This window comes from Rhea pennata, chromosome 6 (assembly GCF_028389875.1).
Source record: "Rhea pennata isolate bPtePen1 chromosome 6, bPtePen1.pri, whole genome shotgun sequence".
Lineage (NCBI taxonomy): Eukaryota > Metazoa > Chordata > Aves > Rheiformes > Rheidae > Rhea > Rhea pennata.
In genome coordinates this window covers 5,941,467-5,967,973 of record NC_084668.1, presented here as the reverse complement: position 1 = coordinate 5,967,973, position 26,507 = coordinate 5,941,467, and the positions used below count along the sequence as shown (strand labels likewise).

General features: G+C 34.6%; 1 protein-coding gene across 1 annotated transcript in view; it reads right to left on the bottom strand.

Annotated features, from left to right (window-relative positions):
* Positions 1-26,507, bottom strand: part of LRP1B (LDL receptor related protein 1B) — a 339,912-nt gene that overhangs the window by 228,272 nt on the left and 85,133 nt on the right. The window contains exons 12-19 of the mRNA XM_062578228.1: positions 25,587-25,709; positions 23,840-23,980; positions 17,173-17,298; positions 15,149-15,265; positions 9,814-9,894; positions 8,432-8,599; positions 5,576-5,758; positions 3,184-3,384 (exon numbers count right to left, since the gene is read on the bottom strand). Of these exons, the coding sequence (XP_062434212.1) occupies positions 3,184-3,384; positions 5,576-5,758; positions 8,432-8,599; positions 9,814-9,894; positions 15,149-15,265; positions 17,173-17,298; positions 23,840-23,980; positions 25,587-25,709 (1,140 nt within the window). The remainder of the gene's footprint in view (positions 1-3,183; positions 3,385-5,575; positions 5,759-8,431; positions 8,600-9,813; positions 9,895-15,148; positions 15,266-17,172; positions 17,299-23,839; positions 23,981-25,586; positions 25,710-26,507) is intronic.

Here is a 26,507-nt window from a genome sequence, read left to right as displayed (position 1 = left end):
TATCAGGAGAATCACTGGGAGTACCAAACTGGTCCGTCGTCGCACTGGAAATTAGACTGCATTTCTAAATTTTAATCTACTTGTGTCTTTTAGTAATATTGTTTGATTCTCACAAGTTTCTGTTTCTTGCTCAGTTGTGATAAAATGTATATACCACAAGTTTTCTACAGAAAAATTTCTTCCCTTCTGCTTTAAAAAAAAGTAATAATAAGCCATTTTAAAATTTCTTTTAATGGTTCTTTGTTCAGACTTCCAAGGCTTTTTGTGACTACAGAAGAGGAGCAAACTCTTTAAAATATCTAACATGTAAAAGTCTTGCCCAACATCCTATACTATATATTTCCCCTTTAGATCACATTTAAGTATTTTTTAATGTTAAATAATGCACAATTACCATAATGTCTGTTGTCTTCTAAATCCTTTAAAAGTTTCAACAATTGTTAACAGCTAAGCTTGGCCCTATATGGTGCCCAGCAGGATACAGTGTCGTAATGGAAGACATTACTACTATTTGGAAGATATTCCAAACACAGAAATAGAATAGAAATAAAATAAATGGCTTTATGCTATATTCTCCTTCATTTGCAGTAAAAATAGTGTACTAATGACAGAACTGGTGACAGCACAGGATTCACATGTAGCACTTGGAGGATTTAAGGATGTAATAAACATATTCAAGGGAACAGCAAATTTAAGACCCCGTGTGACAACACAGACTGCAAAGCAACACAGGACAGTGCAACGTTGTAAAGAAACCTCTTCACTCTACCTAGCAGCAACTTTTGCCCAGCCAGCAAACTCTGCCTTGTATGCTAATGGATTCAGGCAACAGAGCACAGCCCCACACAGGGTTTCCTAGCAAACAGTTAGATGTCAGAGAGTGAAACTGCTTGCATACCTCTGGAAATGCTTTTTTAACAGGATGCTATAAGGCATATAACCTCTTAAAAGAAGCAAAATCAATGGGGAGAGGTTTTTTGTTGATATAATTAAAAAAAATTCAAAATTACCTCTTTCCTACAAATCACGTTTTACTTTTTATCCCAAGACCATCACTCTTACATGATACTCCCACTATAGTATCTGAACTTCTTCTAAAACTACTGATTTTATCTTTATATATATTTAATAACAAATTAATTAGAATTTCTGTTACACTTGTGTTACATTTATAATTTTTTAAAAAAATTTTTACTCAGTGTGATATCCTACATTTTATCATATGCCATGAAACTGTTTTAACACACACTCTATCAAGGATACATGCTAACTCCTCACCATTTCTCACATTTTATTTTTTAGGTAATAGTAACAACCTATTCTGTCTGAGAGGTCTGCAAACATCACCTTTAAAAGAAAAACTGTAGCTGAAAAACAGAAAACTGCTCCTTAAAATACTCGCAAATGTGCAAGACTAAAAACAACAGATGAGTGAAGATGGAGAAGTCCAAGAAATAACAAGTTAGAAAACAACACAGTAGACCTAATATATGAAATACCTTACACCTGTCTTTTCCTTCTTTCTTTTCACTTCTTTTTTGTGGGTTTGGCTGGATTTTTATTTTGTTGGGGGGTGGAGAAAGGAGGGTTCTTTGTTTTGGTTTAGAATTTTGTGGTGGTTGAGGTAAATAGCAGGGATGCGTAGTACCAAAAACAGCACAGAGCATGGTACCAAAAGACTGCATTGAAGAGGGTTTCCCCACAGTGAGGACACGGTAGTTCAAAATTTCTTTTCTAGATCAGGGTACACCATGGAAGAAGATTTTTTAGAATATTTAACAAATGACAATTGAGACTGGCTTTCAGTAGAAACTGAAGACAAGAACTGATAATCTGTTAGTGAATATGAAATGAATAGAAGGTAATAGGGTACCTGTTATCTTAACAGGGCATATTTAGAATCTTGAAAATAATAAAAAAAATAAATAAAAGAGAGAGAAAATAAGAGAATAATAAAAACAGCAGCAAAGTAATAAAAGTTAAAAAGTAATCAATCAATAAATAAAACTACTAGTTTATTCCTGTGTGATAAATAAAGATGAATCAGTGAAATGGGTCAATGAGAAAAATCATTGGTCAGAGCACTGCAATAAGAGAGTATCATCAAAGGAAAAAATATTTACAGTCACACTGTTGATGACCAGCCAAGGGCAGAGAAAAACATGCTGCACTGACCAGTATAGACACGGTTTTTCAATCTATACAAGAGTTAAAGATTATGTCTAATCTGAGCCTTTGTCCCTATATGTGACCTATTTTGCATCTTCACTCTTTTAGTTAAGCCCAGTCAAGTATTTAGGATCACTGGTGTGAGATGCTTAAGATTTATTAAAGATCACTCTACTTAATAACCACTGATCATTTCAGAGGTAATGTAAGTCACCCAGATTTTGGAGACAACCATCTGAAGTAGAAATTGATCATGAAGATCTTCTCTTATGTAATTGGAAGTTCTGTATAAAGATTATTCACCTTAATCTTTCAGAAATACTGACAGGCACCGGTTCTATGGTCTAGAAACATTTACCAATGCACCCAACTCCGACAAAGTTCCTTGTGTCCTCAGTAATTAGAGGGAAAAAAGGCTTAAAAACAGCACACTTGGAAGGCTTACACAGAATGTGAATCAAGTAAGAGCTGCATCAAGTTACAAATAATGCTTTTACAGAAACATCCTCTTTTACACCTATGAGATGAGTACTATACGCTGCTGGCATATGCATATATAAGCACTAAAAAAAATGAGGCAAAGGTTTGGTGGTTTGGCTCTGATTCAGGAAGAAAACTATGACTTACAAGTATAACAGGCATAATAATGTATTTCTTCATGATCTCCTGTACAGCTACTTGATAGGATTCCATCAACTCAAACTTTTGTAGTTTGAGAGAACTACAAGTTAGCTTTAGCACTTTCATAAATACGTCTTTCAAACTGCCTACCTCTAGAAAGTACCTTAAGGGTTAAAAAATGAAAGAATCATAAGGAAGTATGTTTTCGCTTACTTGAAGAAAACTGGTATTTCAAGCAGAAAAATAGGATGATCTAAATTAAATAAAACATCATCACAGAAGCTACCATGAGAAAACTTCAGTAACACAAGCATGAGGACTTTTTTTCAAGAGGAAATACTGTGACAGATAATATTTAGAAGAGTTGGCAAAATGTATCTAAAAGAGAAATACCACAAAGATCGCCTTCATCAGATCCATCAGGACAATCTCTTCTCCCATTGCAAAGCTTCTCAGGCTGTAGGCAGATGGAGGTATCATTAGCACAAGGGTATTTTGGTGGTCCACACATATAGCCCTCGCAATTATCCTCATCAGACTGATCCTCACAATCAATATCGCCATCACATAGCCACGCTTTGCTAATGCATCTCCCTTGGAGAAAAGAGACAATAAACACAGGAAATCAGACCAGAAGCAAACATTAGAAAAAAATTTCAACAATATTACACAGAAATCTATTTGTATTCTGCTTTTTTATTAATACTACTTAATCTCCTTTTGTATTAAACTGCTGCTGTATTAACAGTGCTTTCCTCTCAGATGAACAGAAACAAACCAACTTAGGCTTACACTCTCAAGTATGAACCAAATCAATGTTGACAGCCTAATTTTCCAACGAAAATCAATCCTATTTACTTCCTTGTTGAATAGAACTGCATACAGGTAGGATGTATCTTCATATTCTAAGTTAAATATACTGAATTACACTGAAAAGTTCTAAAACTTTATTTTTCTTCTGTTTTTCTTCCTCTTTCCTCTTATCTTCTATACTAATAGCCTTCTGTAAGAGTAAGGCTCCAAAATATGGGTATCATGATTTCTTGAGGCCACAGTTACTCCAAGCACAGAAATTATATTTGGCAAAAGGTTGACAAATGCTATAACTGCAACCTGACACTCACACTTGTGGCATTGTGACAGATTTAACTAGAACCAACAAAAACCTATGCAGTACGAGGAGATCCTGCAGCTACTATTTGAAGCTCTCTCTCTATATATATATATTAAAAAAAAAGACAAAAAACTGGGCAGAAACATTTCACTTTTGCTGTTCTCCCCAACTGTCCTGCCTCCAAAACACATTAGCTTTTTCATCTTCCCCCATGCACATGTTCCTGTGAAGAACTACCGGAACTGTGTCAGGAAATCAGAGATTTGTTTCTTAGATACCACCACTAAGCAGAATATAAGAGGAGGATCAGCCAGCTTCTCTTAAATTGAACAATTTTCAAAAATGTGGAAGGCTAGACTATTCCTCAGAATAACCCACACAGAAAAGAGTATTTATTCTGAAATCTGAGAGGATTATGACAGAAACTATTTCTCATAACACTATTAGTACCCATTTCCTTCATATTACTCATCTAGAATTAAATTGAAAAGTAACCTAACTGAAAAGTTGATTTTGCAATTTTCTGTTTCAATGCATTACCAACATGCCTCTTCCAGAAAAACAGTTTTGCTCATTCTAGAGCTGAGGGAAGGAAAACAAAGGAAGAAAAGTTATTGACAGTATTGAGTTGATTCCAAAAGTGACTGTTCCACACAATCAACAAGCATGACTGCATTTTCATCTGAATCAAAGCTATTTAGCTTTTTCAGAATTTTAGATCCTTGATGAAAAGCAAGCTTTGCTGTTTACATGTTTAAAAGTTTACACATTTACATGTAACAGCCGAAGAATTCACGCTTCATCCTTCATAACGTAAACCCAGTGAGATACTGCTCTCCTTCTGCATCACTGCGTAAATGGTATATAAATATACAGTGGGGAAGCACAGTCTGAGACCTTTTCTCCATCGAAGCACTAGGAAAAGGATAGTGTCATGAAAGTGTATTTCCTGTGTGGCTACTTATTTCATTAATAATCTCTTTTCACTTATTGAGGTTGTTTCCTTTAACAACTAATTGTTCTATATATCCTTAAGGAAACTATAAGAACAAAAAAGGAAATGTTTTATTTTCTTTAGCCAAAATTCTGTATTTCACATTTATTTATTTAGACATTATGATTGCTATAACAGCCAAGTAGCAGCAAACCTCCAAATATTTCTAAGACATCCTAAAGTAGTTCATGTACTAAAAATTAACTCTCTGTACATGGCCATATAGTGGTTCTGAATAAAATATCTTACAGTATCTGCACACATTTACAACTATCCTCAAGTAAATAAATTACAGGCTTTTCAGATCCTTTTCACGAAGTACAGTTAGAAAAATTTGATTTTAATCTTTCCCAGAAAATGTGCTTTTCTTCTGATGTTGTGGTTGAAATTTTATTAGTCTTCTAACTAATTACTTCATGTCATTTCAATTAACTTACTTTTAGTGTCCTAGATGGAAATGGAAGAAAAACCATCAACTTCGTATCATGAGTCAGCAAATAGGGTAGGCAGAGTACACTAATACTCTTTTCCTGATAAGAATATACCCAGTGACATCACCTCAGTAATATTAAAACACTAAAAGTTCTATTCAAATAGCAGATACATGATAAAAATCACATACACACAAAAAATGAATAAAAACAAGAGAAAAACATATCTGCATATATATACTGTACCTGTACTTTTGCAGGAGAACTTTGTCTTTTCGTCACACAACCGTATAGTTCCATTACAGCCTTTTTCATCACTACCATCTTCACAGTCCTTTTCTCCGTCACAGAGCCACAACTCAGGAACACAGTTGCCATTAGGACTGCACTGAAATTCCTTCTCATTGCATCTTCCAGGAGATGGAGTTTCTTAGAAAAAATAAGAATTACATCAAAGAATTTGTTCATGAGTTTTTCTCTGTCAGCCTACAATGACATGGACATACACATGTACTTCTCTAGCCTCACTTTTGCATAGTGAACATCCTAAGTTAAAGACAGGATAACTGGGAAATGGACCCTATATGCTGACATAACTGGATCTTTAGGTCAACAGAATGGTTATGAGGCCGTTCATATTCTGCTCTCTCCCCTGCTCCAGCTTCTCATCCCTTCTCCTTTCTGACTGAAGAGAAAACCACAGCTCCCAAGTGTAACACTCAACACTCACTATTCCTTCCTAACTCATCACTTCTACACGAGCTCCAGACAACATCTCTCTTAACCTGCTCACTCCTGTCACTCCCCCTTCACCACTGGCTCAAGGTAAATGCAACATTTTTTTTTTTTTTACACAAGAATGAGTTTGGGGATGTAGGGAAGACCAAGGCTGATGGAATTTTCCTGGTGCTGTGAAAGCCCTTCCTCTCTGCCTCAAGATTATGTTCCCCCTCTTCCTCTTCCCTCCCCCGCTTTTCCAACAAACTCCATCTCCTCCTTCACAAAACATACAAGGTGTCAAGGAATGCTTCTGTCTGGCAGAAATCAGAGGAGTCATATCTCTGCTCCAAATTACACAAGAGTTCTGACCCTCCGCACCTGCCAGACTCATGCTGTCACAGCACTAACAGACTAGCTGCAGCCTTTCCAGATTCCACAGCAATAAACATAAATTCAGTGCAGCTAAAGAATCAGTCTTAAATGTTTTGAAGAACAATAATTCTGTGATTTAAATTATTTATCATATATTTAACTCTCTTATCTATTTTCAAGATGATATCCTTTTCAATTTTGCTCTTGACTCTGCTTTTCTGGATAAATTATTACCACTAGGTCTGCTATTCATAATACACTACGGATGGTAAAATGTATTTTAAAACAATGATAAAGTTGTACAATTTTGTTTATATCAAAAAACATTATTCGAATAAATGTGTCTAGTACTGTCTATAACCAAAACTTTTATTAAAAGTCTCCTCGCTATTTCCTAAATGATCTGAATTCTTGCATTCAATTGTAAATAAAGCAAAGACACTGTTCCTGGACAAGTGTACATCATGTAGCAGAACATGACACCAAAGATGTATGAGCTAACTCTGACTGTGCAAAATGGTGCTATTTCACAGACTGCGACTCAAATCCTAGAATATCATGGTATCGTATAAAAAGGTCGAGGGGGACTTAAAGCTCAGAGATGGCAGTGCACGGAGGCCACTTAATAATTTTGTTCCAGACTAACATTTTTTATACAGATAAGTAACAGTAAATTTTGTAAACATAAAAACTAAGACTTTTATACTACTCATGCACAGCATTCTGCTGATTCATCTGTTTGTATGAGGTCTGCAGATAAGATATAGAATGCCATTTCATGGAAGAACATCAATAAAATTGAGTACAATTACTTTGTTGTGAGAAAAATCATATGAGAAAACTACAAGGGAAAAATTCCTTCATTCCTTTCTACTTATTCTTCATCCTTTGCCACAACTACCCTCCTCTTCTTTCCCTACTCAAATAAATAGAAATGCCCTTCAAAAAAGGCATTTGAATTGGACTCTATTTTGTTAAAACATTTTTCAGTTTAATGTTCATGTTAAATGTTTCATTTCCACTATCACAAGAAAAAAAATAATTAATCACATGTATATGAGAGGGCTACTGAAAAAAAAAAAAGAAAAAAAGGTAGTAACTTAAGGAATGTTGCTTTGCTGGCTCTTTATCCAGGTAGCATGCATCTCTACAAAAAGAACAAAAATCTTGTTTAGCATATCGCAGTACAGTAAAACTATGGCATTTATTCCAGTATAACATCCATTTTGTTTTCAAATACATCATTCTTCTGTGGTATGCTTCTGTATTGTCATATTACACCTATACAAAGCTTGATGTAAAATGTATTAATCAAATTTCTTCCAGTGCCCTGTTTCAGTAAGGTCCCAAAAGCAAGCTTCCTCTTAAATCATAAAACGCAGCGATGTAAAGTGCCCCTTCCCAGCTACTACTCTGTTCTATTCCTACTTCCACTATAATCATCTTCTCTACCAGTTACTTTGTTTAATATTTCTGTGTCCAAATAAAAGGCAGATTTCCACAGAGAATAAAAGGCAGAGGAGACTAAATGGGCTGAACAGGTTTACAGAAGGAGAGAAAGACTGGCAACTTTGAACAGTTAAGTTATCCTAAGTAGGTTCCAAGAGGTCTATTACAAATCATCTTTCAATTATATTTTTAAGTGTTGTAAGATGACTGGATAGTTATTTAAATTAACTATGAATACTACCAGCCCTATACAACTGTACACTGTAATTCCCAGTTACTGGCTAACATTCTTCATGGCTATCTGAAATAAAAAGAAACACATATGTAGCCTGTATATCTGTCTCTACATGTGTTCTCTGAGACTTCTGGAACCTAATTCCCTTCTTTATATACTGATGGAAGGCTTAGGGACATTCTGAGGGATACACATTTTAAAAGGGATGCACTGAGCTTTACATATTTTCCATTTCAACTTTTACCAAGGTTAAAAGAGTTTTATCTTTTCCACTGGCTGAAGAATGTATTTATAATAAAACATTAAAATGTAGAAAAATAGCTAACCTTCCTCGGTGCAGTTTGTTTTGGTTTCATCACTGTAATCTCCACAGTCGTTGTCACCATCACAAGCCCAATGACCTGGGATACATCTGCCACTATAACATCTGAACTGATTGGCAGAACATGAGTGTATACAGCCTAATTCATCACTCCCATCACCACAGTCATCATCTGTGAATATTATTTATATGAATATTTTTAAAGGTTTGAAAGACAGAAAGACCGAATAAAATCTCTCAGGACAAACAAGGTATTGCCAAAGAGACTACAGAAAAATAACGTGCAGTACATGGAACAGCATTTTTTTTAATTCCCCACTGTCTTACAGTAACACTGTTTGTAATATAAGCAATTTCTTAACCCTATCTTAACAATAACACTCAATCCTCTATCATTTTGGGTAGCCTAACCCCTTATCCTGTCACAGATACTGGTAAGCATTAGAAGGCTCTGGATTTTCTTCTCCAGTCATCTGCGACTACACAGGTTCCCAAATACAATGGCTTTGTTTTACTCCCAGTGATTCAAATTTCACACAACCCAAAATGAAAACCTGATGTCGTAACATCTTTGCAATAGTATTACAACTGTTGTTTCTACGCTCTTGTAAACAGTGTAGGTTGCAGAGAGACAGCACACACAAATAAGGGTGGAATGTAGTTTCTCATTACTTTAATGTTGTAGTCATTACAACAATTCCCATAATTTGATTACGATTGCCAAGGAATGGAGAAGATAAACACTAAAGGGTCGCCTTGCTTTCAGCAAGCATACTGTGATAATTTGGGGAATCTGTCCATTCACAGCTATAAATTCCTGTCACTATCATACAATTATAGTAATATTGAATGTTGTTGTGGATATAGAACCAATTCACTATTATTAGGACTGGCATGACATTCCTCCCACATTGCAAGCTCTGGAAAAACATTAATATGAACAGCTGTCATTCGAATATGCACTCTTTAGGACAAAAGAAGCACCTACACCGTAAAGTCTTTTCCACCTTCCATACTGAGGGACGCTGTTTCAGTGGAACTTGCCCATTAACAACAAAAACACTATTTATTGTCCCTGGAACAGCTTTGTTTTCTAAAAGTAGGAAATCCTTTCACAAGTAAACCTTTTTTTATAATCAATCATTACACAATACTTCATTCTACAGAATATACCATTTGCAATCTATTTCCATATCCACTGCATCATTTCTCATGTGGAGTCTCAACTTTCAAAATCAGGTTAGTAATTTAAAACTATTATCTATTCTGTAACTTGTTACAAGCCAAACTGATAATATCAGTCTCAGCAGAAAAGAATGAGTATCAAAACAATATTTACCCAATATTTCCCATATTAGTTTCAGATATAAAACACTTGGTACTTGCCTGAATCACAGAGCCATTTGCTGCTAATGCATCTTCCATTTTTGCATAAAAATTGAGTTAGTGGCTCACAGGTTGGAAACTCTGTGGAAGTATTCAAAAGAAATACAATAATGCTTTAATGTGTATTATCTTTAGTAATACTCTTCCATCCTTCTGTATGCATAAATTACACAAATAAAAGGTATTGTATCAAGCATTTACGCCTGCCAGAGACTTAACTGGAGAGGAGGAAAAGGTGTGAGATGAAAAATAAAGGATAAAAGAGCTTTTAACTGTAAATACGAATCCAAACAGGGATCTTTTATCAATCTGGACTGCTGCATCATATAAGATGGTCCTATACTCGAATCACATCAAGGCTTTCTTTGCTATTAAGCATCCATATATTTATGACTAATTATAGCTTGATGATTAACACAGGAACTGTATTTTCAATATATTTATTTTTCAAAAAATGTTCCGTGATTGCAATAAAACTACCAATAAAACACAGGAGACTACAGAAGACTATAGAATGAGAAGGTTGAGCAGTAAGCAAAAGAACAGTCAAGAAACAAAGCTAATGTGCATTCACAGATATCCAGAATTAAAAAGTCAGTATTTACAATCATTTCTTGTATGAAGTCTAGTAAAAAAAAAAATAGTAGAAAACTGGGATGTTATCATTCAGAAAGTACAGGCTCATGTAAAATACTTGTGGAGCTTTATTTTTTTAATAAATGTCTAATATCAGACTTAAAGGAACTTTTTTACGCACAGACTTTTCAAGAAATCAACTGAGTAATCAGGTATGTGCACTCATGCTAATAAAAATACTCATCAGAGCTTGTATCCATTCATCTACTACACAGAACATGGAAATTCACACAAATTAATCTGAAAGTCTGACTTGATTCAAATGGGTAAGTGGCTTAAATTGGCTTAAATTCTCTATACGGACCTTCAAGAGAATAATACCCTCCTCAGTAACTGTTAAAACATCTAATGCAAACCAAAGACAACAATATGAACAATCCTCTTGCACTGCAGCCTAAAGACAATTTCTTCCTTCACTGAAGTATTTCAGATTAGAAATCCCTGGGTACTACACCCTATAGGTAACAGAAAGAAATGCTGCACACCAGAACTGCCCAAGATCAGAATAGGTCTCCCTATTCTGCTCATGGTCTTTTGCTGTCTACATTGGGTTGCTGTAGTGTTGTTTCAAAGCTGACATAAAGCCAGATTTCACAAAGAGTTTGAGAATTGGCCTGTATAATCATTCAGTACCAAAGGGTTTTTTCCAACTTCTAAAACACAAAAACACAACTTTTCCTTATGATATAAGTACTGCCATATTTAGTCAGTGAACTTCTGCAGTTGTGCTTCCTGCTTCTTGCAGCCTTTTGTGCAGAAAATGTTTTATAGTAATAATTCAAGAGCTACTATTTTTTAAAGGAAGCTCAGGGAAACTCCTTGGCTTAAATGAAGCAACAAACCAGCTGCATCAAATTGTAGAATTTACAGATCACTTTAAGAGCACCTTAAGACTGAAGTGGTTATTCTTCTGCTGTGGTGGGAGGCAAGACATTCATCTAAAGAAGGCTCTTTCTCTTGGGGGAACACATTGCAATGACAACCAAAAATCTGTCCTTAGTCAAGTAACATAGGCCAGCAAATGAGACGGTGTTTAGTTATACATCTGCCTTTTGTGTTTCAAGCAGTTATTTTTAATTTGGTCTTTCAATTGTTCATTAATTTTCTATAAATCAAGTTTAACAAACGTATTGAATCTTTTTTCCTCCTTTTTCATACATGAACACCTTTGTGACTTTATTTTCTTTGAGTTCACCTGTTTATGTAAGACTTGTATAAAGAGACAGGCACTAATTAAAATGAATAGCAACGTACTACTGCTATGACAATGATTTACTTGGAAGTTACTTAAAGTCAAAAGTATATCTTATTTTTTACCTTCATGGAGATATCTTGATCTTAAACTCCATCTTTTTCCTTCCTCATTATTGTCCACATTTTCTGACTTAGTTTGCACCTTGGCAATTTCTGCTTTGTTTCTATTGATTCGAACTAGAGCAAAAGATTTTCAGTTTTCAATGACCCTGATTAATCACTCCTATGCTAAATTTTCCTCAGAGATTCTGTCTGTCATCTTCATATGACACCCAATATATATCAGTGCTACACAAGGAGTCAGTCTCCCAGCTAAGATTTTGCAGTTTTGTGATAAGTATGCATGTGAATGTGTGCACACATTGTTTCCCACTATCCTCTTCAGATTTCCTATGTAGGCCACCTTTTAGTATGCCAGGAACTACACATACTGTGAAAGACAAATTCCACATGAAAGCATAGGGCAGATATTTCTAAGAAAATTATGGGCAGTAGATATAATTAGGCCAGGTTTCTATATCTGTCTTCTTATAATTCTCATCCCACTATAGAATTCCCAAAGACCTCTGCAGTATCTCAGTTTATTCCTCAGAGTTCTTCTCCTGCATCATAGAAGACAGACACAATTCTCCTCCTCTCCCTCCCTACTGCCTTCCCAACAGTCCTTTCCCATTTCACGACAAAGGGATGCACATCCTGTAGCTCATTCACAGCCATCCCTGCACTGATTACATGTTCCTGCTGATTACCAGCAGACAGACGAAATAAGAAAGGTGACTCTTGCGCTCACGTTGAAGTCCCTCCATTAGCATGGAGCCCCCCACTGTAGGCTATCTCCACTATCCAGTTGTCCTTTAAAACCTCCATTTCTCTGAGACTTTATTGTCTTTTGGTTATTGAGGGTAAATGGTATGACAGAGAGAACTGATAGATAGATGGAAGTGATCATAACTCCCGTTTCCTTTAGAAAAGTAAGAGAAAATATAGATGATTAGTTTTCAGCTCTCCTTCAGAATTCCTATGCTTCTAAGCAAATGTGTTTTTATCTTAAGAAATACTGGCATCAGCCTTCTGGTCCTGCTCACTACAGCTGTAAACAGGCCAAAGTATGCATAAGCTTTAAATCCAAAGCCAAATTTATTTACAGGTGAAGACTAGTTCAGTTAAAAATGAAGGATATGTAGTAGTAACAAAAAATAAAACATGATTTTATTATTAAAAAACCTACTGAATACGAATAGAATTATAAACTGTTTCATAGAACAGCAGTGGATAGCTAAGTATTTTTGTTAGTAACAATGCCATTAACAGCTCTAGTTAGCACCAAAATATGTATAGAGGAAAAAAGCCAGACATATTTGTACATCCACAATGCTTAAAAGAAAATTATAAAATAATAGAACATACGTAACATCTGGCCAAGCTGAAATACAAACATCAGGTAAAAGAAATGCTGATTAGATGACTGCAAGGAAAATTCAAGATCTTCTCAGAGGATACCATAAAGAAAACACAAGTTACAAAGATGATACTGAGATCTATAAATTGATAAGCTGTCCAAGGAACACAAAAGACAGCTAGTTGGAAAAACTATTGTCAGACACAGAATGCTGTAATTTTTCAGATTTTACAATACAGTGAGTCTACTGGGATTACCTATTCTATCTCCGCATATAACTGGCAACAAGAGTTATTTGACTTGTAGTACAGCAATTAGAAATCTACCTTAATGATATTCTCAATTTCACTCAGAAAATGATTCTGATTTTTTCAAATGTCATCTATTCTGAAGTAATTGATCAGAGTTGTCAATATCAAATCAGATTTCTTTTTATTTTCTTGTTTAAATCATGTGGAAAAGAAGAACAAAGAAGAAAGTAATGAGAAATAAGAAAGGTGAAAGCAGGTGAATACTCCAGGAAGCATAGCAACTATTTACACTCACAAATCCTGAAAAATCTTGGAGGTAGTTATCAAGGAGGAAATGCTGAAAATTAGATGGTTTTAAAAAATAACAATGTAAGGCTAACTAATAGGCACTAGCTAATTGCCAGTCATGAGTAATTTATAATTAAACAATCTGAAGTGCTTTGGGATCAACAGAATTTACAGGTTGGATCCTACACACTGTCCTCCATAGATTCCTGGAAGCTAAGGCGCTGCAGATTTATGCTTAGAAAGCACAGGACATCATGATCTCAGCCTGTGGCTTCCATTTATGTATTTACTTTCTACGTGATTCATCCTCTCTTTCCACTGAAAGGGCTTCATAGCTATTAATATTTTTGCAGAACAACTGTTATCAGTAATAGAACTCTAATAACCCTAATGAAAAGGTTTATAGCAGTAAGAAGTTTCAGAAAAGCAAATAATGATTTATTGAATACACTGATTTCACACAGTTTGATCTTATTTTCATCTTTAATAGTGAATCAAGTTAAAATATCACATGTATCTGAGAAAAATCTAGGTTCAACTGCTAAGTATCCTAACAAGCACACTTATTTTAACATTCTTACGCAACAAACTCTTATCTGCTGCCTACACAACTGATGCTACTAAAGTACTCAGTCTGTGTTCTTCCTCAAAAACACATGAAAAGTCGTTTCACAAACATGTCCTCTTATATGGAAGTATACTTACTAACTCATATTAATGTCTTACTGGCCAATTCCTTCTTACTTGCTAATTCATATTAGTAAGTCAAATAGTATCATAAATATTACCTTGTAAACAGGAAATACCCTGCTACAGTATTTTGCAGACAGTTCACTGATCTCCTTGCTCTCAAAGTCACAACAGTTATCTGTGACCTTCCAAACAGATGAAAGCAGTCATGTTGACTTACAAAAATCTAAATTGCCTGGAATCAGGTGATTTAGAGAGTGCATCTCTCTTTGTGATATCTCAGTAATGCAGCAACCAGCAGAGACGCCCATAAAAATATATTGCAATATTACCAAGAATAATTCAATTTTCTGCAAAATATCATCACCAAGTATTTGTCTGTTCAGACATGAAGCAGTCTTATTTTACTGACATCCAGAATATGCTGAGGGGACCCACACCAAGAGGTATGTGGCTGAGACAAAGATCAATTTATGAGGAGTGATAATATTTGATAATGGGTTGTTAATTAGCAGAAGTGTTAAGCTGACTGAATTGTATATTTAGTATTTAGAGAAATTTGGCACTGATGGATAAGGTAGCCTTTGTTTTGGATTTATTTATTAATCAAAATCTACCTGCCATTTCAGAAAGAATATTATCAGTTGATTTAAGAAGTAAAAGATCTCTCATACTTCATACTTCCGTTTGTCAGTTCACATGAAGAGAGATCCTTATACACGCTTGTCCTTTTTTACAGCAATTTTACTTTCTTCCAGGAGGAAATTTATGTACTTACCCTAGGATGTCATTTCCAGGAGGAAATTTATGCACTTACCACAGGATGTCATTTCATCTGTTTCATCGCCACAGTCATTCTCCCTGTCACACAGCCACGATGTTGGAATACAGCGTCCATTCCCACAAGAAAATTGGTCAGCCTGACATGTTCTTGCTGTCAAGAGAAAATACTCCAAAAATGCAAGGGAAGTGGACTAAATCTTTTAGGTCACCCAGTGCATGTCTGTACATAGAAGCTGTAAGTCCAGAGGGTGTCTGCTGACCTGGCTGCTCATTATACCTGACCTGATAGCATCACCCAATTCTTTTGATTTCAGACAAAACTGAGGTAATCTACAGGACTGTGCCCTAGCCCCGTATTTTATAATTCTTAATGATTTCTTTAGCAAATGACAAACTGAAGTTTTATATGTAACTATGCAAAATTAGGTGATGAAAGAGCATTAGTGCTTGATAAAATGACATTTGATGCTATAGTTCAAGTAAACAAAAACCATAGCATAAAAATACCTAGGCTACAACAGGAATCTTACCTCACATTTTTCTGTGTAACTTGTCTTTTATAACATAAACAATGATCTAGTGACACTCACATTTAGACAGAAGAATTATAATATAACAGACAAGTGCAATGTGGTTTGCCACACTGTTCTTGCAATCTTTGCTTTCAAAAGTAGGCGATGGTAAGTATCCATTAAAGTAAAGGATATTCTGAAGAAATAAAGACCACTAAAAGAAATTATTCTACGCAACCACAAGTGATTTTAGAAGACAATGAATAGTAAAACTTGAATAAAAAATCTACCTGACATAAAGCTGACACTACTTATGGTTGTTTTTATTCAAGATATCAGCCCATAACTACAAGGTCAGTGACAGTGACATAGATTTTGATTAAAAAATTAAGTTTTTGATGTTTGTCTATTCATATGTGAGTTCTACACTTAAAGTGAATACATTAGAAATTCCAGTCATCAAAAGAGTATTTTCTATTTCCTGTTATAAATTAACATTTTTCTTTTTCTTCCTAGAAACAGCCCCAAACACAGGAATATAAACATAAAATCATTCAAGGAAAGTGTTTTTTATGTTAACATCAGTAGAGTTTGCCACTGCAGAAACAAAGGAAAAAACACGAATACAAAATTCAATCCACAGCCAACTACAATACAGATGCAAAATATGTTCTTCAAATAAGACTCTTATTCTACAGATATATAGTTGAATATCAAGGGATATCAAGATTTATTAAAATTTGCAATAATGCTATAGAGGTGATATAGACTCCATAGGTCTGTATCTGTGATAGAAGCTTTTTTAGCCCATCCACATACGTATCAACCAGTAAACAGATTATTATATAAATTAAATTTTAAATCAAGTAATATGAGTTCAGGTAACATTTTGATACACAAATGTATGCTACCTATCACCATATTTCTGTTAAAAACAGAAATCAGTAAGCTTGTATATCAGCTTGTATATCTTCTACATCAGACACGTAATGATTTTTAGTGCAGTCTACTGCCCAGCCTTAAATATCACTTCCCTACAAGTAAAGGACAGAGTTGGAACTCCAAGATTTATTGTAGTGGAATCAGCAAACTGTCTTGGTCTTGAAATTTCCTTAAAAATCGAATATACAACCAATAAATTACAGACACAAAACAATTTCCAAGATATCAAGGGGAAATTGAATAAATAGTTATCCTTTTGTCAGAATAAAATAAAATTTACTACTGAGATGGTACTCATCACAGCATGTTAACAAACAAAATTCTAACTGTCAATAAGGATTTTGCAGGGACAAGTCTGTATCCAAGTAGTGCTTTGACAGTCAAACCATATGGATAGATTAAGTGGTAAATTAATTCAGAAAGCACAGTCAAGAACAAGGCTTAAGTAAAATATAATTTGCATTCCAGCCTTAGTGATAATAAAATATGAACTAGTTTAAAATGGCAATAATCAGATTACTAATAGCAGACTTATTCAGTTCAGTTCAAAGCAGATTTGAATTGTTTATTGAAGTTAGAGAAGTATGCACAGCCAAGCTTTTACCTGCACAAGTTTTATTTGATTCATCTTCATTATTACCACAGTCATTAGCTCCATCACAAAGCCACCTCTTGGGAATGCAGCGATTATTCTTGCACTTGAATTGATCATCAGGACAACTATGATTGACTGAGGGGAGAAGAGGAAAAAAAAAAGTTTTTCCTAAAAAAAAATAATCAGAAAAATACCAGCTGATTCAAAACAGCTATTCAAAATACTGAATGTATTCATTGGTGATGCAGTTAGTATGACTTACTGGTGATGCAGTTAGTACGATTAGCTAATATTTATAGTCACCATGATAAAGAAAACATTCAGCAATTCAGTGTTAAAAGATAGGATAAGATACGTAGCAAGATTTTATAAGTACAGAGAAAATGATGTCTAATAAACATGGACAAAACTCCTCCCAAAGGTTGAAGAAAATGCAAGGTTTCACCCTGTGTATCTCACATGTATTATTGATTAAACCCTTAAGTTCAATATTATTTGAGTTATACCAGTTAATACTACCTGAAAATACAATCATAAACATCCTATAATTTTGTTTTAGTTTGTTTATTTGGAGAACAGAGATGGAGATTTATAGCTCAAAACCTCAGATTAAAAGCCTTGCATATAAAGAGGAGAGATGTGAGCCACTAACTAGCTTAGTTCTAACGAATCCCGTTGCAAATTGTTCATTATAACAACATTTATACACACACACACACACACACACACACACACACTCCTGCAATTCTGTAACTCAGAATGCTGATATGCCTTGAACAAGCAAAAAATTGTAGCAACTTACTCAGACTAAATGTAGGTGTGTATGCACCTGTGTGCTTCTAGGCATACACAAATGATCTGTCAGCAGAGGAACAACCATGATTTAACAGTATTCACAATTTAGCATGCATCTCCATGCTACCTGGTATCTACTTAATTATAACCTACAATATGCATATTTATATTAGTAATATGAGCCTAATTATAATGAAACTGCACTGAGAAATGACAGGCTACTCTTCTATTAGTATTAATTTTACACAGAAGCAAAGAATATATTATTGGCCAAGCCTACAAAACCCCCAAATTTCTTCTTTCATAGATCAAATCTTCAGTATCATGTGTGATACAATAGAGCAACAGCTCCATTATATCCAAGAACAGAAGACTATCCACCCAACTCCATCTCATCCACTTGATGGATTCATCTAACGTTTTAAAGTCCTTTTTCAACATACTAGCAGGTATTTGGTGTGAGAAAGATGTACTGTTCTAGTATCTAGGAACTGGAACAAGTTTCTCTAAACAAAACCACTGAATGCTCAGTTTCTAGAAGCTCTATAGCAGTTTTCTATGCACAATGTTTCACGATTCATCTTTTCCTAAATTCACTGAATCAGACATGGATTCACATAATACTTCCAAAACTTTACTTACACTTGAGATGCAACTACAAGGTTTCACATGCTTATTTATGCATAAGATCATATTTGGTCTTTTTCCAACACATACCAAAAGGAGTTGAAAGATATCTGCACAGGATCAACTTGAGTAGAACAGGAAACTACCTTTTTTTTTTTTTTTTTTTTTTTTTTTAAGTGTACTTTAATTCAGGTGGGACAGGTCAGGTCAGGGATATGCTATTTTCTTCCAAAATAAAAACAAAAAATAATGGAATAGAAAATTAAAAAAAATGGGATCAGAGTATTTTTTAAAAATTAATACAGATATGTGCAAAAACACAAACAGTGTTGGATCCATCATTTGCCATGAAGTCCACATTTCTGTTCTGTATAAATAACCTTGGGAATAGTTAAAAAAAAATTCTCAAAGTAATATATACAACTTGATAATGATGTAGTCATAGAGATATGCTGAGATCTTGCTAATATGCTGATACAAATGCCATCAGCATATGAATAAAAATATCAACAGTATCAAGAAAAAAGGCTATTTCTCAACAAGCTTAAAATAAAAATAAATCCTTATTGAATTGGAAATGTACATCACTTAACACTGATCTCATTAAATTAATCAGCTCCTAGATGTCACCATATAATTACTATTTAACGCTAATAAAACAACAAATGTCTCCATTTATTCCAAAATCTAACTGTATACACCAAGACTATACACAATCTTTAATGCTAATATGGTTGACTTAATCAGAATGATTTATTTAAACCATATATTGTATGCATCTACTGGACCATGTTAATTTCTGGCTTATCTATAACTAGATGAAGAACATATCTTTTCTTCAGCAGAAATCACTTCCTATTCCTGAAGGCTAGGAAATTTGTTATTCTACTTGTTACTTAAATTAGACTATTTTTAACTTTTCACACAGAGCTAAAATTTTTATCTGGTACAGACACATGAGTACTACAAAACTGTGATCTACGAAGATTTTTCAGACACTTTTTCATTTAAAAATAAAGAAGCAGATCTTTAATAATATACATTTTTTAAGTACTCAAGACAGTAAGATCTGAGCTACCTGAGGACCCCTTCAAGATGAGAACCAAACCAGTCATTGGACCTTTGGAATATTAAGTATTTATCTGAATAGTCAGAATAAGTCAGAAGGATTTTTTTAAAGTGCATAAACAGAATACACGTTTGCTTTCTATGCATTCAAAATCAAGTCAGCGAATGTGTATTTATTAGCAGGGAATGTATATATGGGAGAAAAAAAGCAGCATTTTTAAAGGAGAAGAGAAAAAAATGAGAGAAATGTTAGTATTGATATGAATCAGAATGTGTGTGTGAAAGCACAAAAGAAACATTTGAGTGCCGTGTGTTGATGGCACTTATATCAGCATATTAGCAAGGTCTCAGCATATTTATATGCAGCTTCTCGAAAATCTAGATCAGGAAAGCAAAGGACAGTCGAAACTCAGATTACACAAAGGGCAGACTGAAGTCATTGAGTGATGACGCTGGAAAGATAAAAATTTGGACTGGTGCCGTAAAACATTCAAATAAAGAGACAAAAGACAATCAGCATCTGATTCTGAAGGGTGCAGAAGAAACACTCAAGAATCAGCACATTGTTGCCAAGCTAAGAAGGATCCAGAAAATATAACGAGAATTCAATCATTACCATCACTTGTCCTCCGTATCACTTGCAAATAATACTGGAGAAACTGGATGGATACGTCTTACCAGTAAGAGAGAATTTGAGAATGTGTGTGAGTGAAATCAGTTTTAGTTTAAAATAATAATGACCTTCCTCTCGTAAAGAGTCTGGTTTTAGCTCTAGTATCTAAGTAGAGTGTTGCTTATAAAACGTTGCTATTTCCTTAAAGAAAGGATGCCATCAAGTTTATCTATTTTTATCAATAATAAAATGAGGTAAACAGACAGACAAACCAAAATAGAATAACAAAAGGAATAGAGATACAAGCTGTTAAGTGCATAACCAGAATATTATACCATAGTGAACAAAGATTTGGGCAATTTGTATAATGTTTCTAAAACTGTGCTTATTAATTTATATGACCATATAAGCCTCTTTTGCTTACTTATGATGAAAATGTAGGTGTCAAAACGTGAAAATGCAAGACACCATCAATTACTGTGAGAAAAAGCTGTTATTGAAGAGTGAATAGGCTATTTCACAAACTATTTCTGTGTGGAGGGTGCAAGAACAATGTAAAGACAGAAAGGCATTCCAATTCTCATAATACTTATGAAGCAATATAGTTTGGTATGTGACTGGAGAAAAAAAAATATTACTAGCCATCTGATAACAACTGAAGACTTTTTTTAAAATTTGACTAATATTAAAATTTGACTAATATTAATGATAGATAAATTGCTTCAGATGGTATTTAAGATTTTGCTCATACATATTCACTATACATATCCACTAATATGTTGTGTATTCATAATTGCAAATATTTTATTTTAAGTCAAAAAGAACTATTTATGTTATTATAGCAACTGAAGGGGGATTACTATTATCATACTAGCTGCTTAAACTGTATCTCACATACAGATTTGGGAATAGATTATGATTTCATTTGACCTATATAAATCCTGAGTATTACATGTGTTGATCAATGAATTATTCTAAATTACACTAACGAGGATGAGAATCAGGTCATCTATCTATATCAAAAGATTTTTCTTTTCATTACTGTTATTAGTTGAATTCCTTAAGTCTAAGAATTCATGGTATTGAAGAAAGATGTTAGGAAAGACTAACAATAACAAACTAATAATAATTGATTATCAAAATAATCAACTGGAGAAATGTTTTGAAAAGTACTATAATTTAAATCTGTAAGGATTACTGCCTGCAGCTATTAAAATATAAAAATGCAGGAAGACAGAAAAAGTAGTTAGGTAACAGCCATGCAGAAAAGGACCTAGGACTTACTGAGGACCCCAAGCTTACTATATATCAACAAGGTCAGGCCAATGTGAAACAGAGGAGGTACAAACAGGACTGTCATCCATCGGACACAAATTCCTTCAGTCTAACCAGCTTCACAAACGCCTCAGCAGAAGTATGTATATCCAGTTTTGGACATCCAACCCCAAAAATCAATTGGCAAAGTTCAAAGAGCAATGAAACGTAAAAAAACTACCTATTAGAAAAGACAGCAGATCAGGGTTGTTTTGTCCACAAAAGATGAGAGACCATGATAAGAGTTTCAGACACAGAACAATGCTGCACTACAGAATAGTATAATCAGTTCTTCAGGTCTACAATGGATAGGAAAATAAATATTGTATTTTCATTTTGGCAAAGATGATTTGGTTTAGAGAGATGATCTAATGATAGCGATGGTAAGCACTGAGGTAGGCCAAGCAAGGAACAAGACAAGTTTTCACTGCTGCAACTCTAACTATATTAGGCTTCCAGGAATGACACAGATATCTAATTGGTTCATTTTCTCATTCTTGGTTTCAACATTAGGCCTCCTCTAACAAAAAAACCCATCACTCTGGTAAAACTGTATTTTTAAATAGAAAATACAACTTACTGAAAACTAGAAATGCTTAAGAAAAATACATGAACTGCAAAGGGGGAAAATTTCAAGAAAAATGTAATAGAGAAGACAAAACAAGCAATTACCCACGGCGTGCATTCAACTTTGTCTACATTAACTCTTTTTGTAGAAAATGCTTGAATTTATATGGAAGTATTTTCTAAAAACAATAACAAGGCACTGTGAGCTAGCATGCCTTTAGTCAAATTTTAATATTCTGAGTTTGTCTAACTTATGAGAGTGTCAGTTAAATGACACTGTGTTTCCAAAGCACCTTAAGACCCTAAGGTGAAAAGCAGACAGTAAGTTATTAGCAACATGTCAGATTCATTTCAAGGAAAAGGAGGCATAGAGATATTGTCTTTCTGAAAAATGTTTTATGATTAGTGAGAAGCAAATCCCCTTCTTTGCACATATATCTGGTTCCATTTACCCTCTCTACAATACAGATGAGTGAAACTTTAAGTTATCTTCTGATTTTGCACTCTGCTGTCTTGGACTCTTTTCAAGACTTCAATATCAACAGTCAAGGAAGGGTTTGATAACATTATGCTCAGTAATTGTCTGTTGTATAGTTAAAAAGACTGTCTTCATTCAGCAAGCAATAATCCTGTATGTGCAGGTGACACCAAATTAGGGAACTAGCTGATAGCCGAGAACAGAGCTGCCACTCGGAGGGACCTAGACAGGCTGGAGAAATCTGAATCTTATGAAATTCAACATGGACAAATGCAAATAATCCCCAGCATACAGGCTGGGATGCTGGCTATGTGTAAAAGGATCCTCTTGGTTGACAGCAAGTTGAACAAGGCCCAGCAGTGTGCCCTGGCAGCAAAGAAGGCGAACAGCACCCTTGGCTCTATCAATAGGAGCACAGCCAGTCAAGGAAAGCGATCATCAACATCTAGACTACAGCCCCCAGTTGTCAGCCCCCCAATACAAGACAGGACTAAACTAGACTGAGGGTTACCAAGATGGCAGCCCTTCTCTATTCAGCCTGGAAAAAAGCTTGAGGGGAAAAAAATACCAACTTTTCCATACCTGTGAAGAGGTTATCGAGTAGACAGAGCCAGGATCTTCACAGTGTTACACAATGAGAGGATGAGAGACAACAGACAGGAATTGAAACAGTGAACATTCAGATGGGATATAAGGAAAAACTTTTTCACCATGAGGACAGTCAAGCAGTAGCAGAGTTGTTTAAGAGAGGTTGTGCAGCTTCCGTACTTGGAGATTTTCAAGACCTGACTGGATAAAGCCCTTAATAATCTGGTCTGACCTCATAGCTGATTCTACTTTTAGAAGAAGCTTGGACTCGAGGCCTTCTGAGGCCCCTTCTAACCTGAAGTATCAAAAAAACCCACAGTAGTGAGAAACAAAGCAAAAATAACTACCCTTAAAGAACTACAAATGACAATATCAGAATCAAAAGATGACCAATATAATGTTCTTATACTGTGCTATGAAACCAGTACACAAATGCAATTTTACAGGGATACTATATTGCTATATACAGGAAAAGAAGCAAATGAAACATAACATGAATTATTTCAGGATTAATTCTTTTGTGTGACTTCACTCAGACTTAATATTTAACATAGATTTAGCTTATCATGTTCACAATTTTTAAAATAAATTATGAGGTATGGTTTAAAATGTAAAAGAGTACATACAGCAAACATCCAACTGTTCATCACTGCCATCCAGACAGTCATCATCTCCATCACAGCGCCAGCGATCCTGGATACAGCGCTTATTGTTACACTGAAACTGTTCAGCTTTGCACAGTTGTGGTAGCACTTCTCCAGGTTTAACTAAGAAAAAGATCCAAGAAGTCCATATGTTTTATTAGTTTGATAGATATAGATCACAAGCCTACCTGTACATAAATAAATACAAATTCTTTTGCTATTGCTCTTCAGAATACCTTGTAGTATAATTCTTTTATTTAAAGTAATTCCACCTGAAGCCTGTAGCAGCATGCATATCTGAGTGTATGGTTGAAGGAATGTATTTTTAATAAATTGAAAAACTCAAAACAGAATGCCAAGCTTTTTTTAAATTCATGCTCAGGCAACAAACACTAAAAAGACCAGCTTAAAGCAATTGTAATAGCTCATTGACAGTGAACAGAAAATATTTTTACAGACACAGACCAAATTCTGATGATAGTTAAAGGGCCAGAAAATGACTGCTGAAAAGCTGATTCCTGGATCCAAGCAACAACTCAAAAACACCTAGATTATGCACTGGTACAAATTCAGCAAAGGAGGAAGGATAAAATTCTACTGAGACAGAATTAGGTAACAAGCTACAAGTTCATTGACAAATTCAGGCAGATACATTCCTCAGCACAACATTCAGAATGCTTCATGGGCAAATACAACACATCACTCTATAACTCTGTTAGGGATACCAAAGATTGAAGTCTTTGGAAAGAGCTGAGTATTGAAGTGTATTGGGAAAAAGCAGGAAATCTGCTTCATTCAGATCTGAAAACATCTAACCTCTTTTCCTAGTGTTTACAATTCATCTTACCAGCAAAAAGTCTATCTTCCAGAATTCTATGCTAAAAATAGTTATCTTTGGAACTGTGATGGATCAGCAAGGCATGCATTTAGGTAAAGTTCTCCATGATTGTGAACTCAATAATACTCAACACATTATGAAATAACCCTTTCACTTTACTCAGCACTATTGCAGCTACAACAGGAGACTGATATAAAGTTTTACATACTACACTCAAACATATGAATCAATGTGAGAGAATTTTGAATAAATTACAAATATTAAGTCTAAACATTTAGTAAGTTACCTATATTAAATATATTTTCTAATGTTATTACTTTTCATTGAAAATCTCACATTTTGTTATGAACACAAAGATCTTTTACCAGTGTTTCAATGAAGACATCCAAGGAATAGATGCAAGAAAAAGAATGCAAGATTTGAATCATCTATGTCAGGACTTATTATATACAAAAATATCTGTTTGACATGTTTTATGAACAGTTTCAGGACAAGCATTTGCTATGCCAGATTTCAATTTAAAGTATTTAGTCCAAGTAGTATTCTGAAACCAGCTAATAGGGATTTCATTATGACATTTTTTGACATTTCTAATAAAATACAAAGGAGGCCTGTAAAGGCCTGTGAAGGTTCAACGTTTTATCACATTGGACATCATGAAACATTTTCCAATGTGCTTCCGTACTCAAATATTATATCCTTAACATTTCGTCTTTTTTATATCTTTATTTAACAATCCGTCTTCAATTAGAAAGTTTATTCAAGGAATAGTTGTTTGTCCTACAGAACTACAAAAAGCCTCTAGGAGATCTCATGTTTTTGTTTTACTTGCAGATCTAACTTTATCCCTTAACAGTAATATCCACCTAGATATTCACTAAAAAGTCTTACTTGTGCAGGCTGTACTGTTTTCCTCTAAAAGCTGATTATCAGCACAGGCACAGACTCTGCCTCCAGGAATGGCTAAACAAAGAGTGCTGCAGCCTCCATTATTAACACGACATGCATTATCACCTGTAAAAGTGAAAGAGCCACTTTAAAACCAACAGCCATGCTAAAGGAAGAAACTACTTGAGAGTACAAGAACTTTAAGAAAATCTTTTCTATAATTATTTTCTATTTAGAGAACATCATTCTTGCAGTTCGGTTTGCACAGGTTGTAATACTACAAATAAGGGTTTAGTTACAGGTTGCAATAACCTGCAGAATAAAAGACAATTTCAGCATCAGCTCATAACATTCTTTCTCACTTGAAGAGTGAGAAGAACAAATATTACAAAATATTTAACATGATCCAACTATGCATACTGAAAGATTATCATGTATGTAGTAATAAGAAGTACTAGCAGGGGGGTGGCAGAGAAATAGTCTGATATTTATGTTCTGCAGCTACACAAGTTAAAATAATCTGATGACAAAAGGCAGACTAAGAAAAAAAAACCCCAAAATTAAATAAAAATTAAAAGCATAATCAGTTCCACGGCAGACAAGAACACCAGGCAGCTATTCCGCTACTCTTCTCTGAACATATCTGCTATTTCCTTGCCTTCTTTTCCTCTGCTCATGCTTCTTCACAAAAAGCTCTGTATTATTCACATGAAGATACTGACAGTTATCAGATATTTCTATCATCTGTCAGGGGCTGCTGCATGCTCACCACTTCATTTCTTAGACAAGCACATTTACAACTGAAGCCCACTGAAGCAAATTTTACAATTTCTGTTTATGTCACTTTGGTCATGATCTAATTGTTGAGATATACACTGCCAAGGAAACTCCATTTCTCATGATCAAAGATCTGTAAATTTCAGA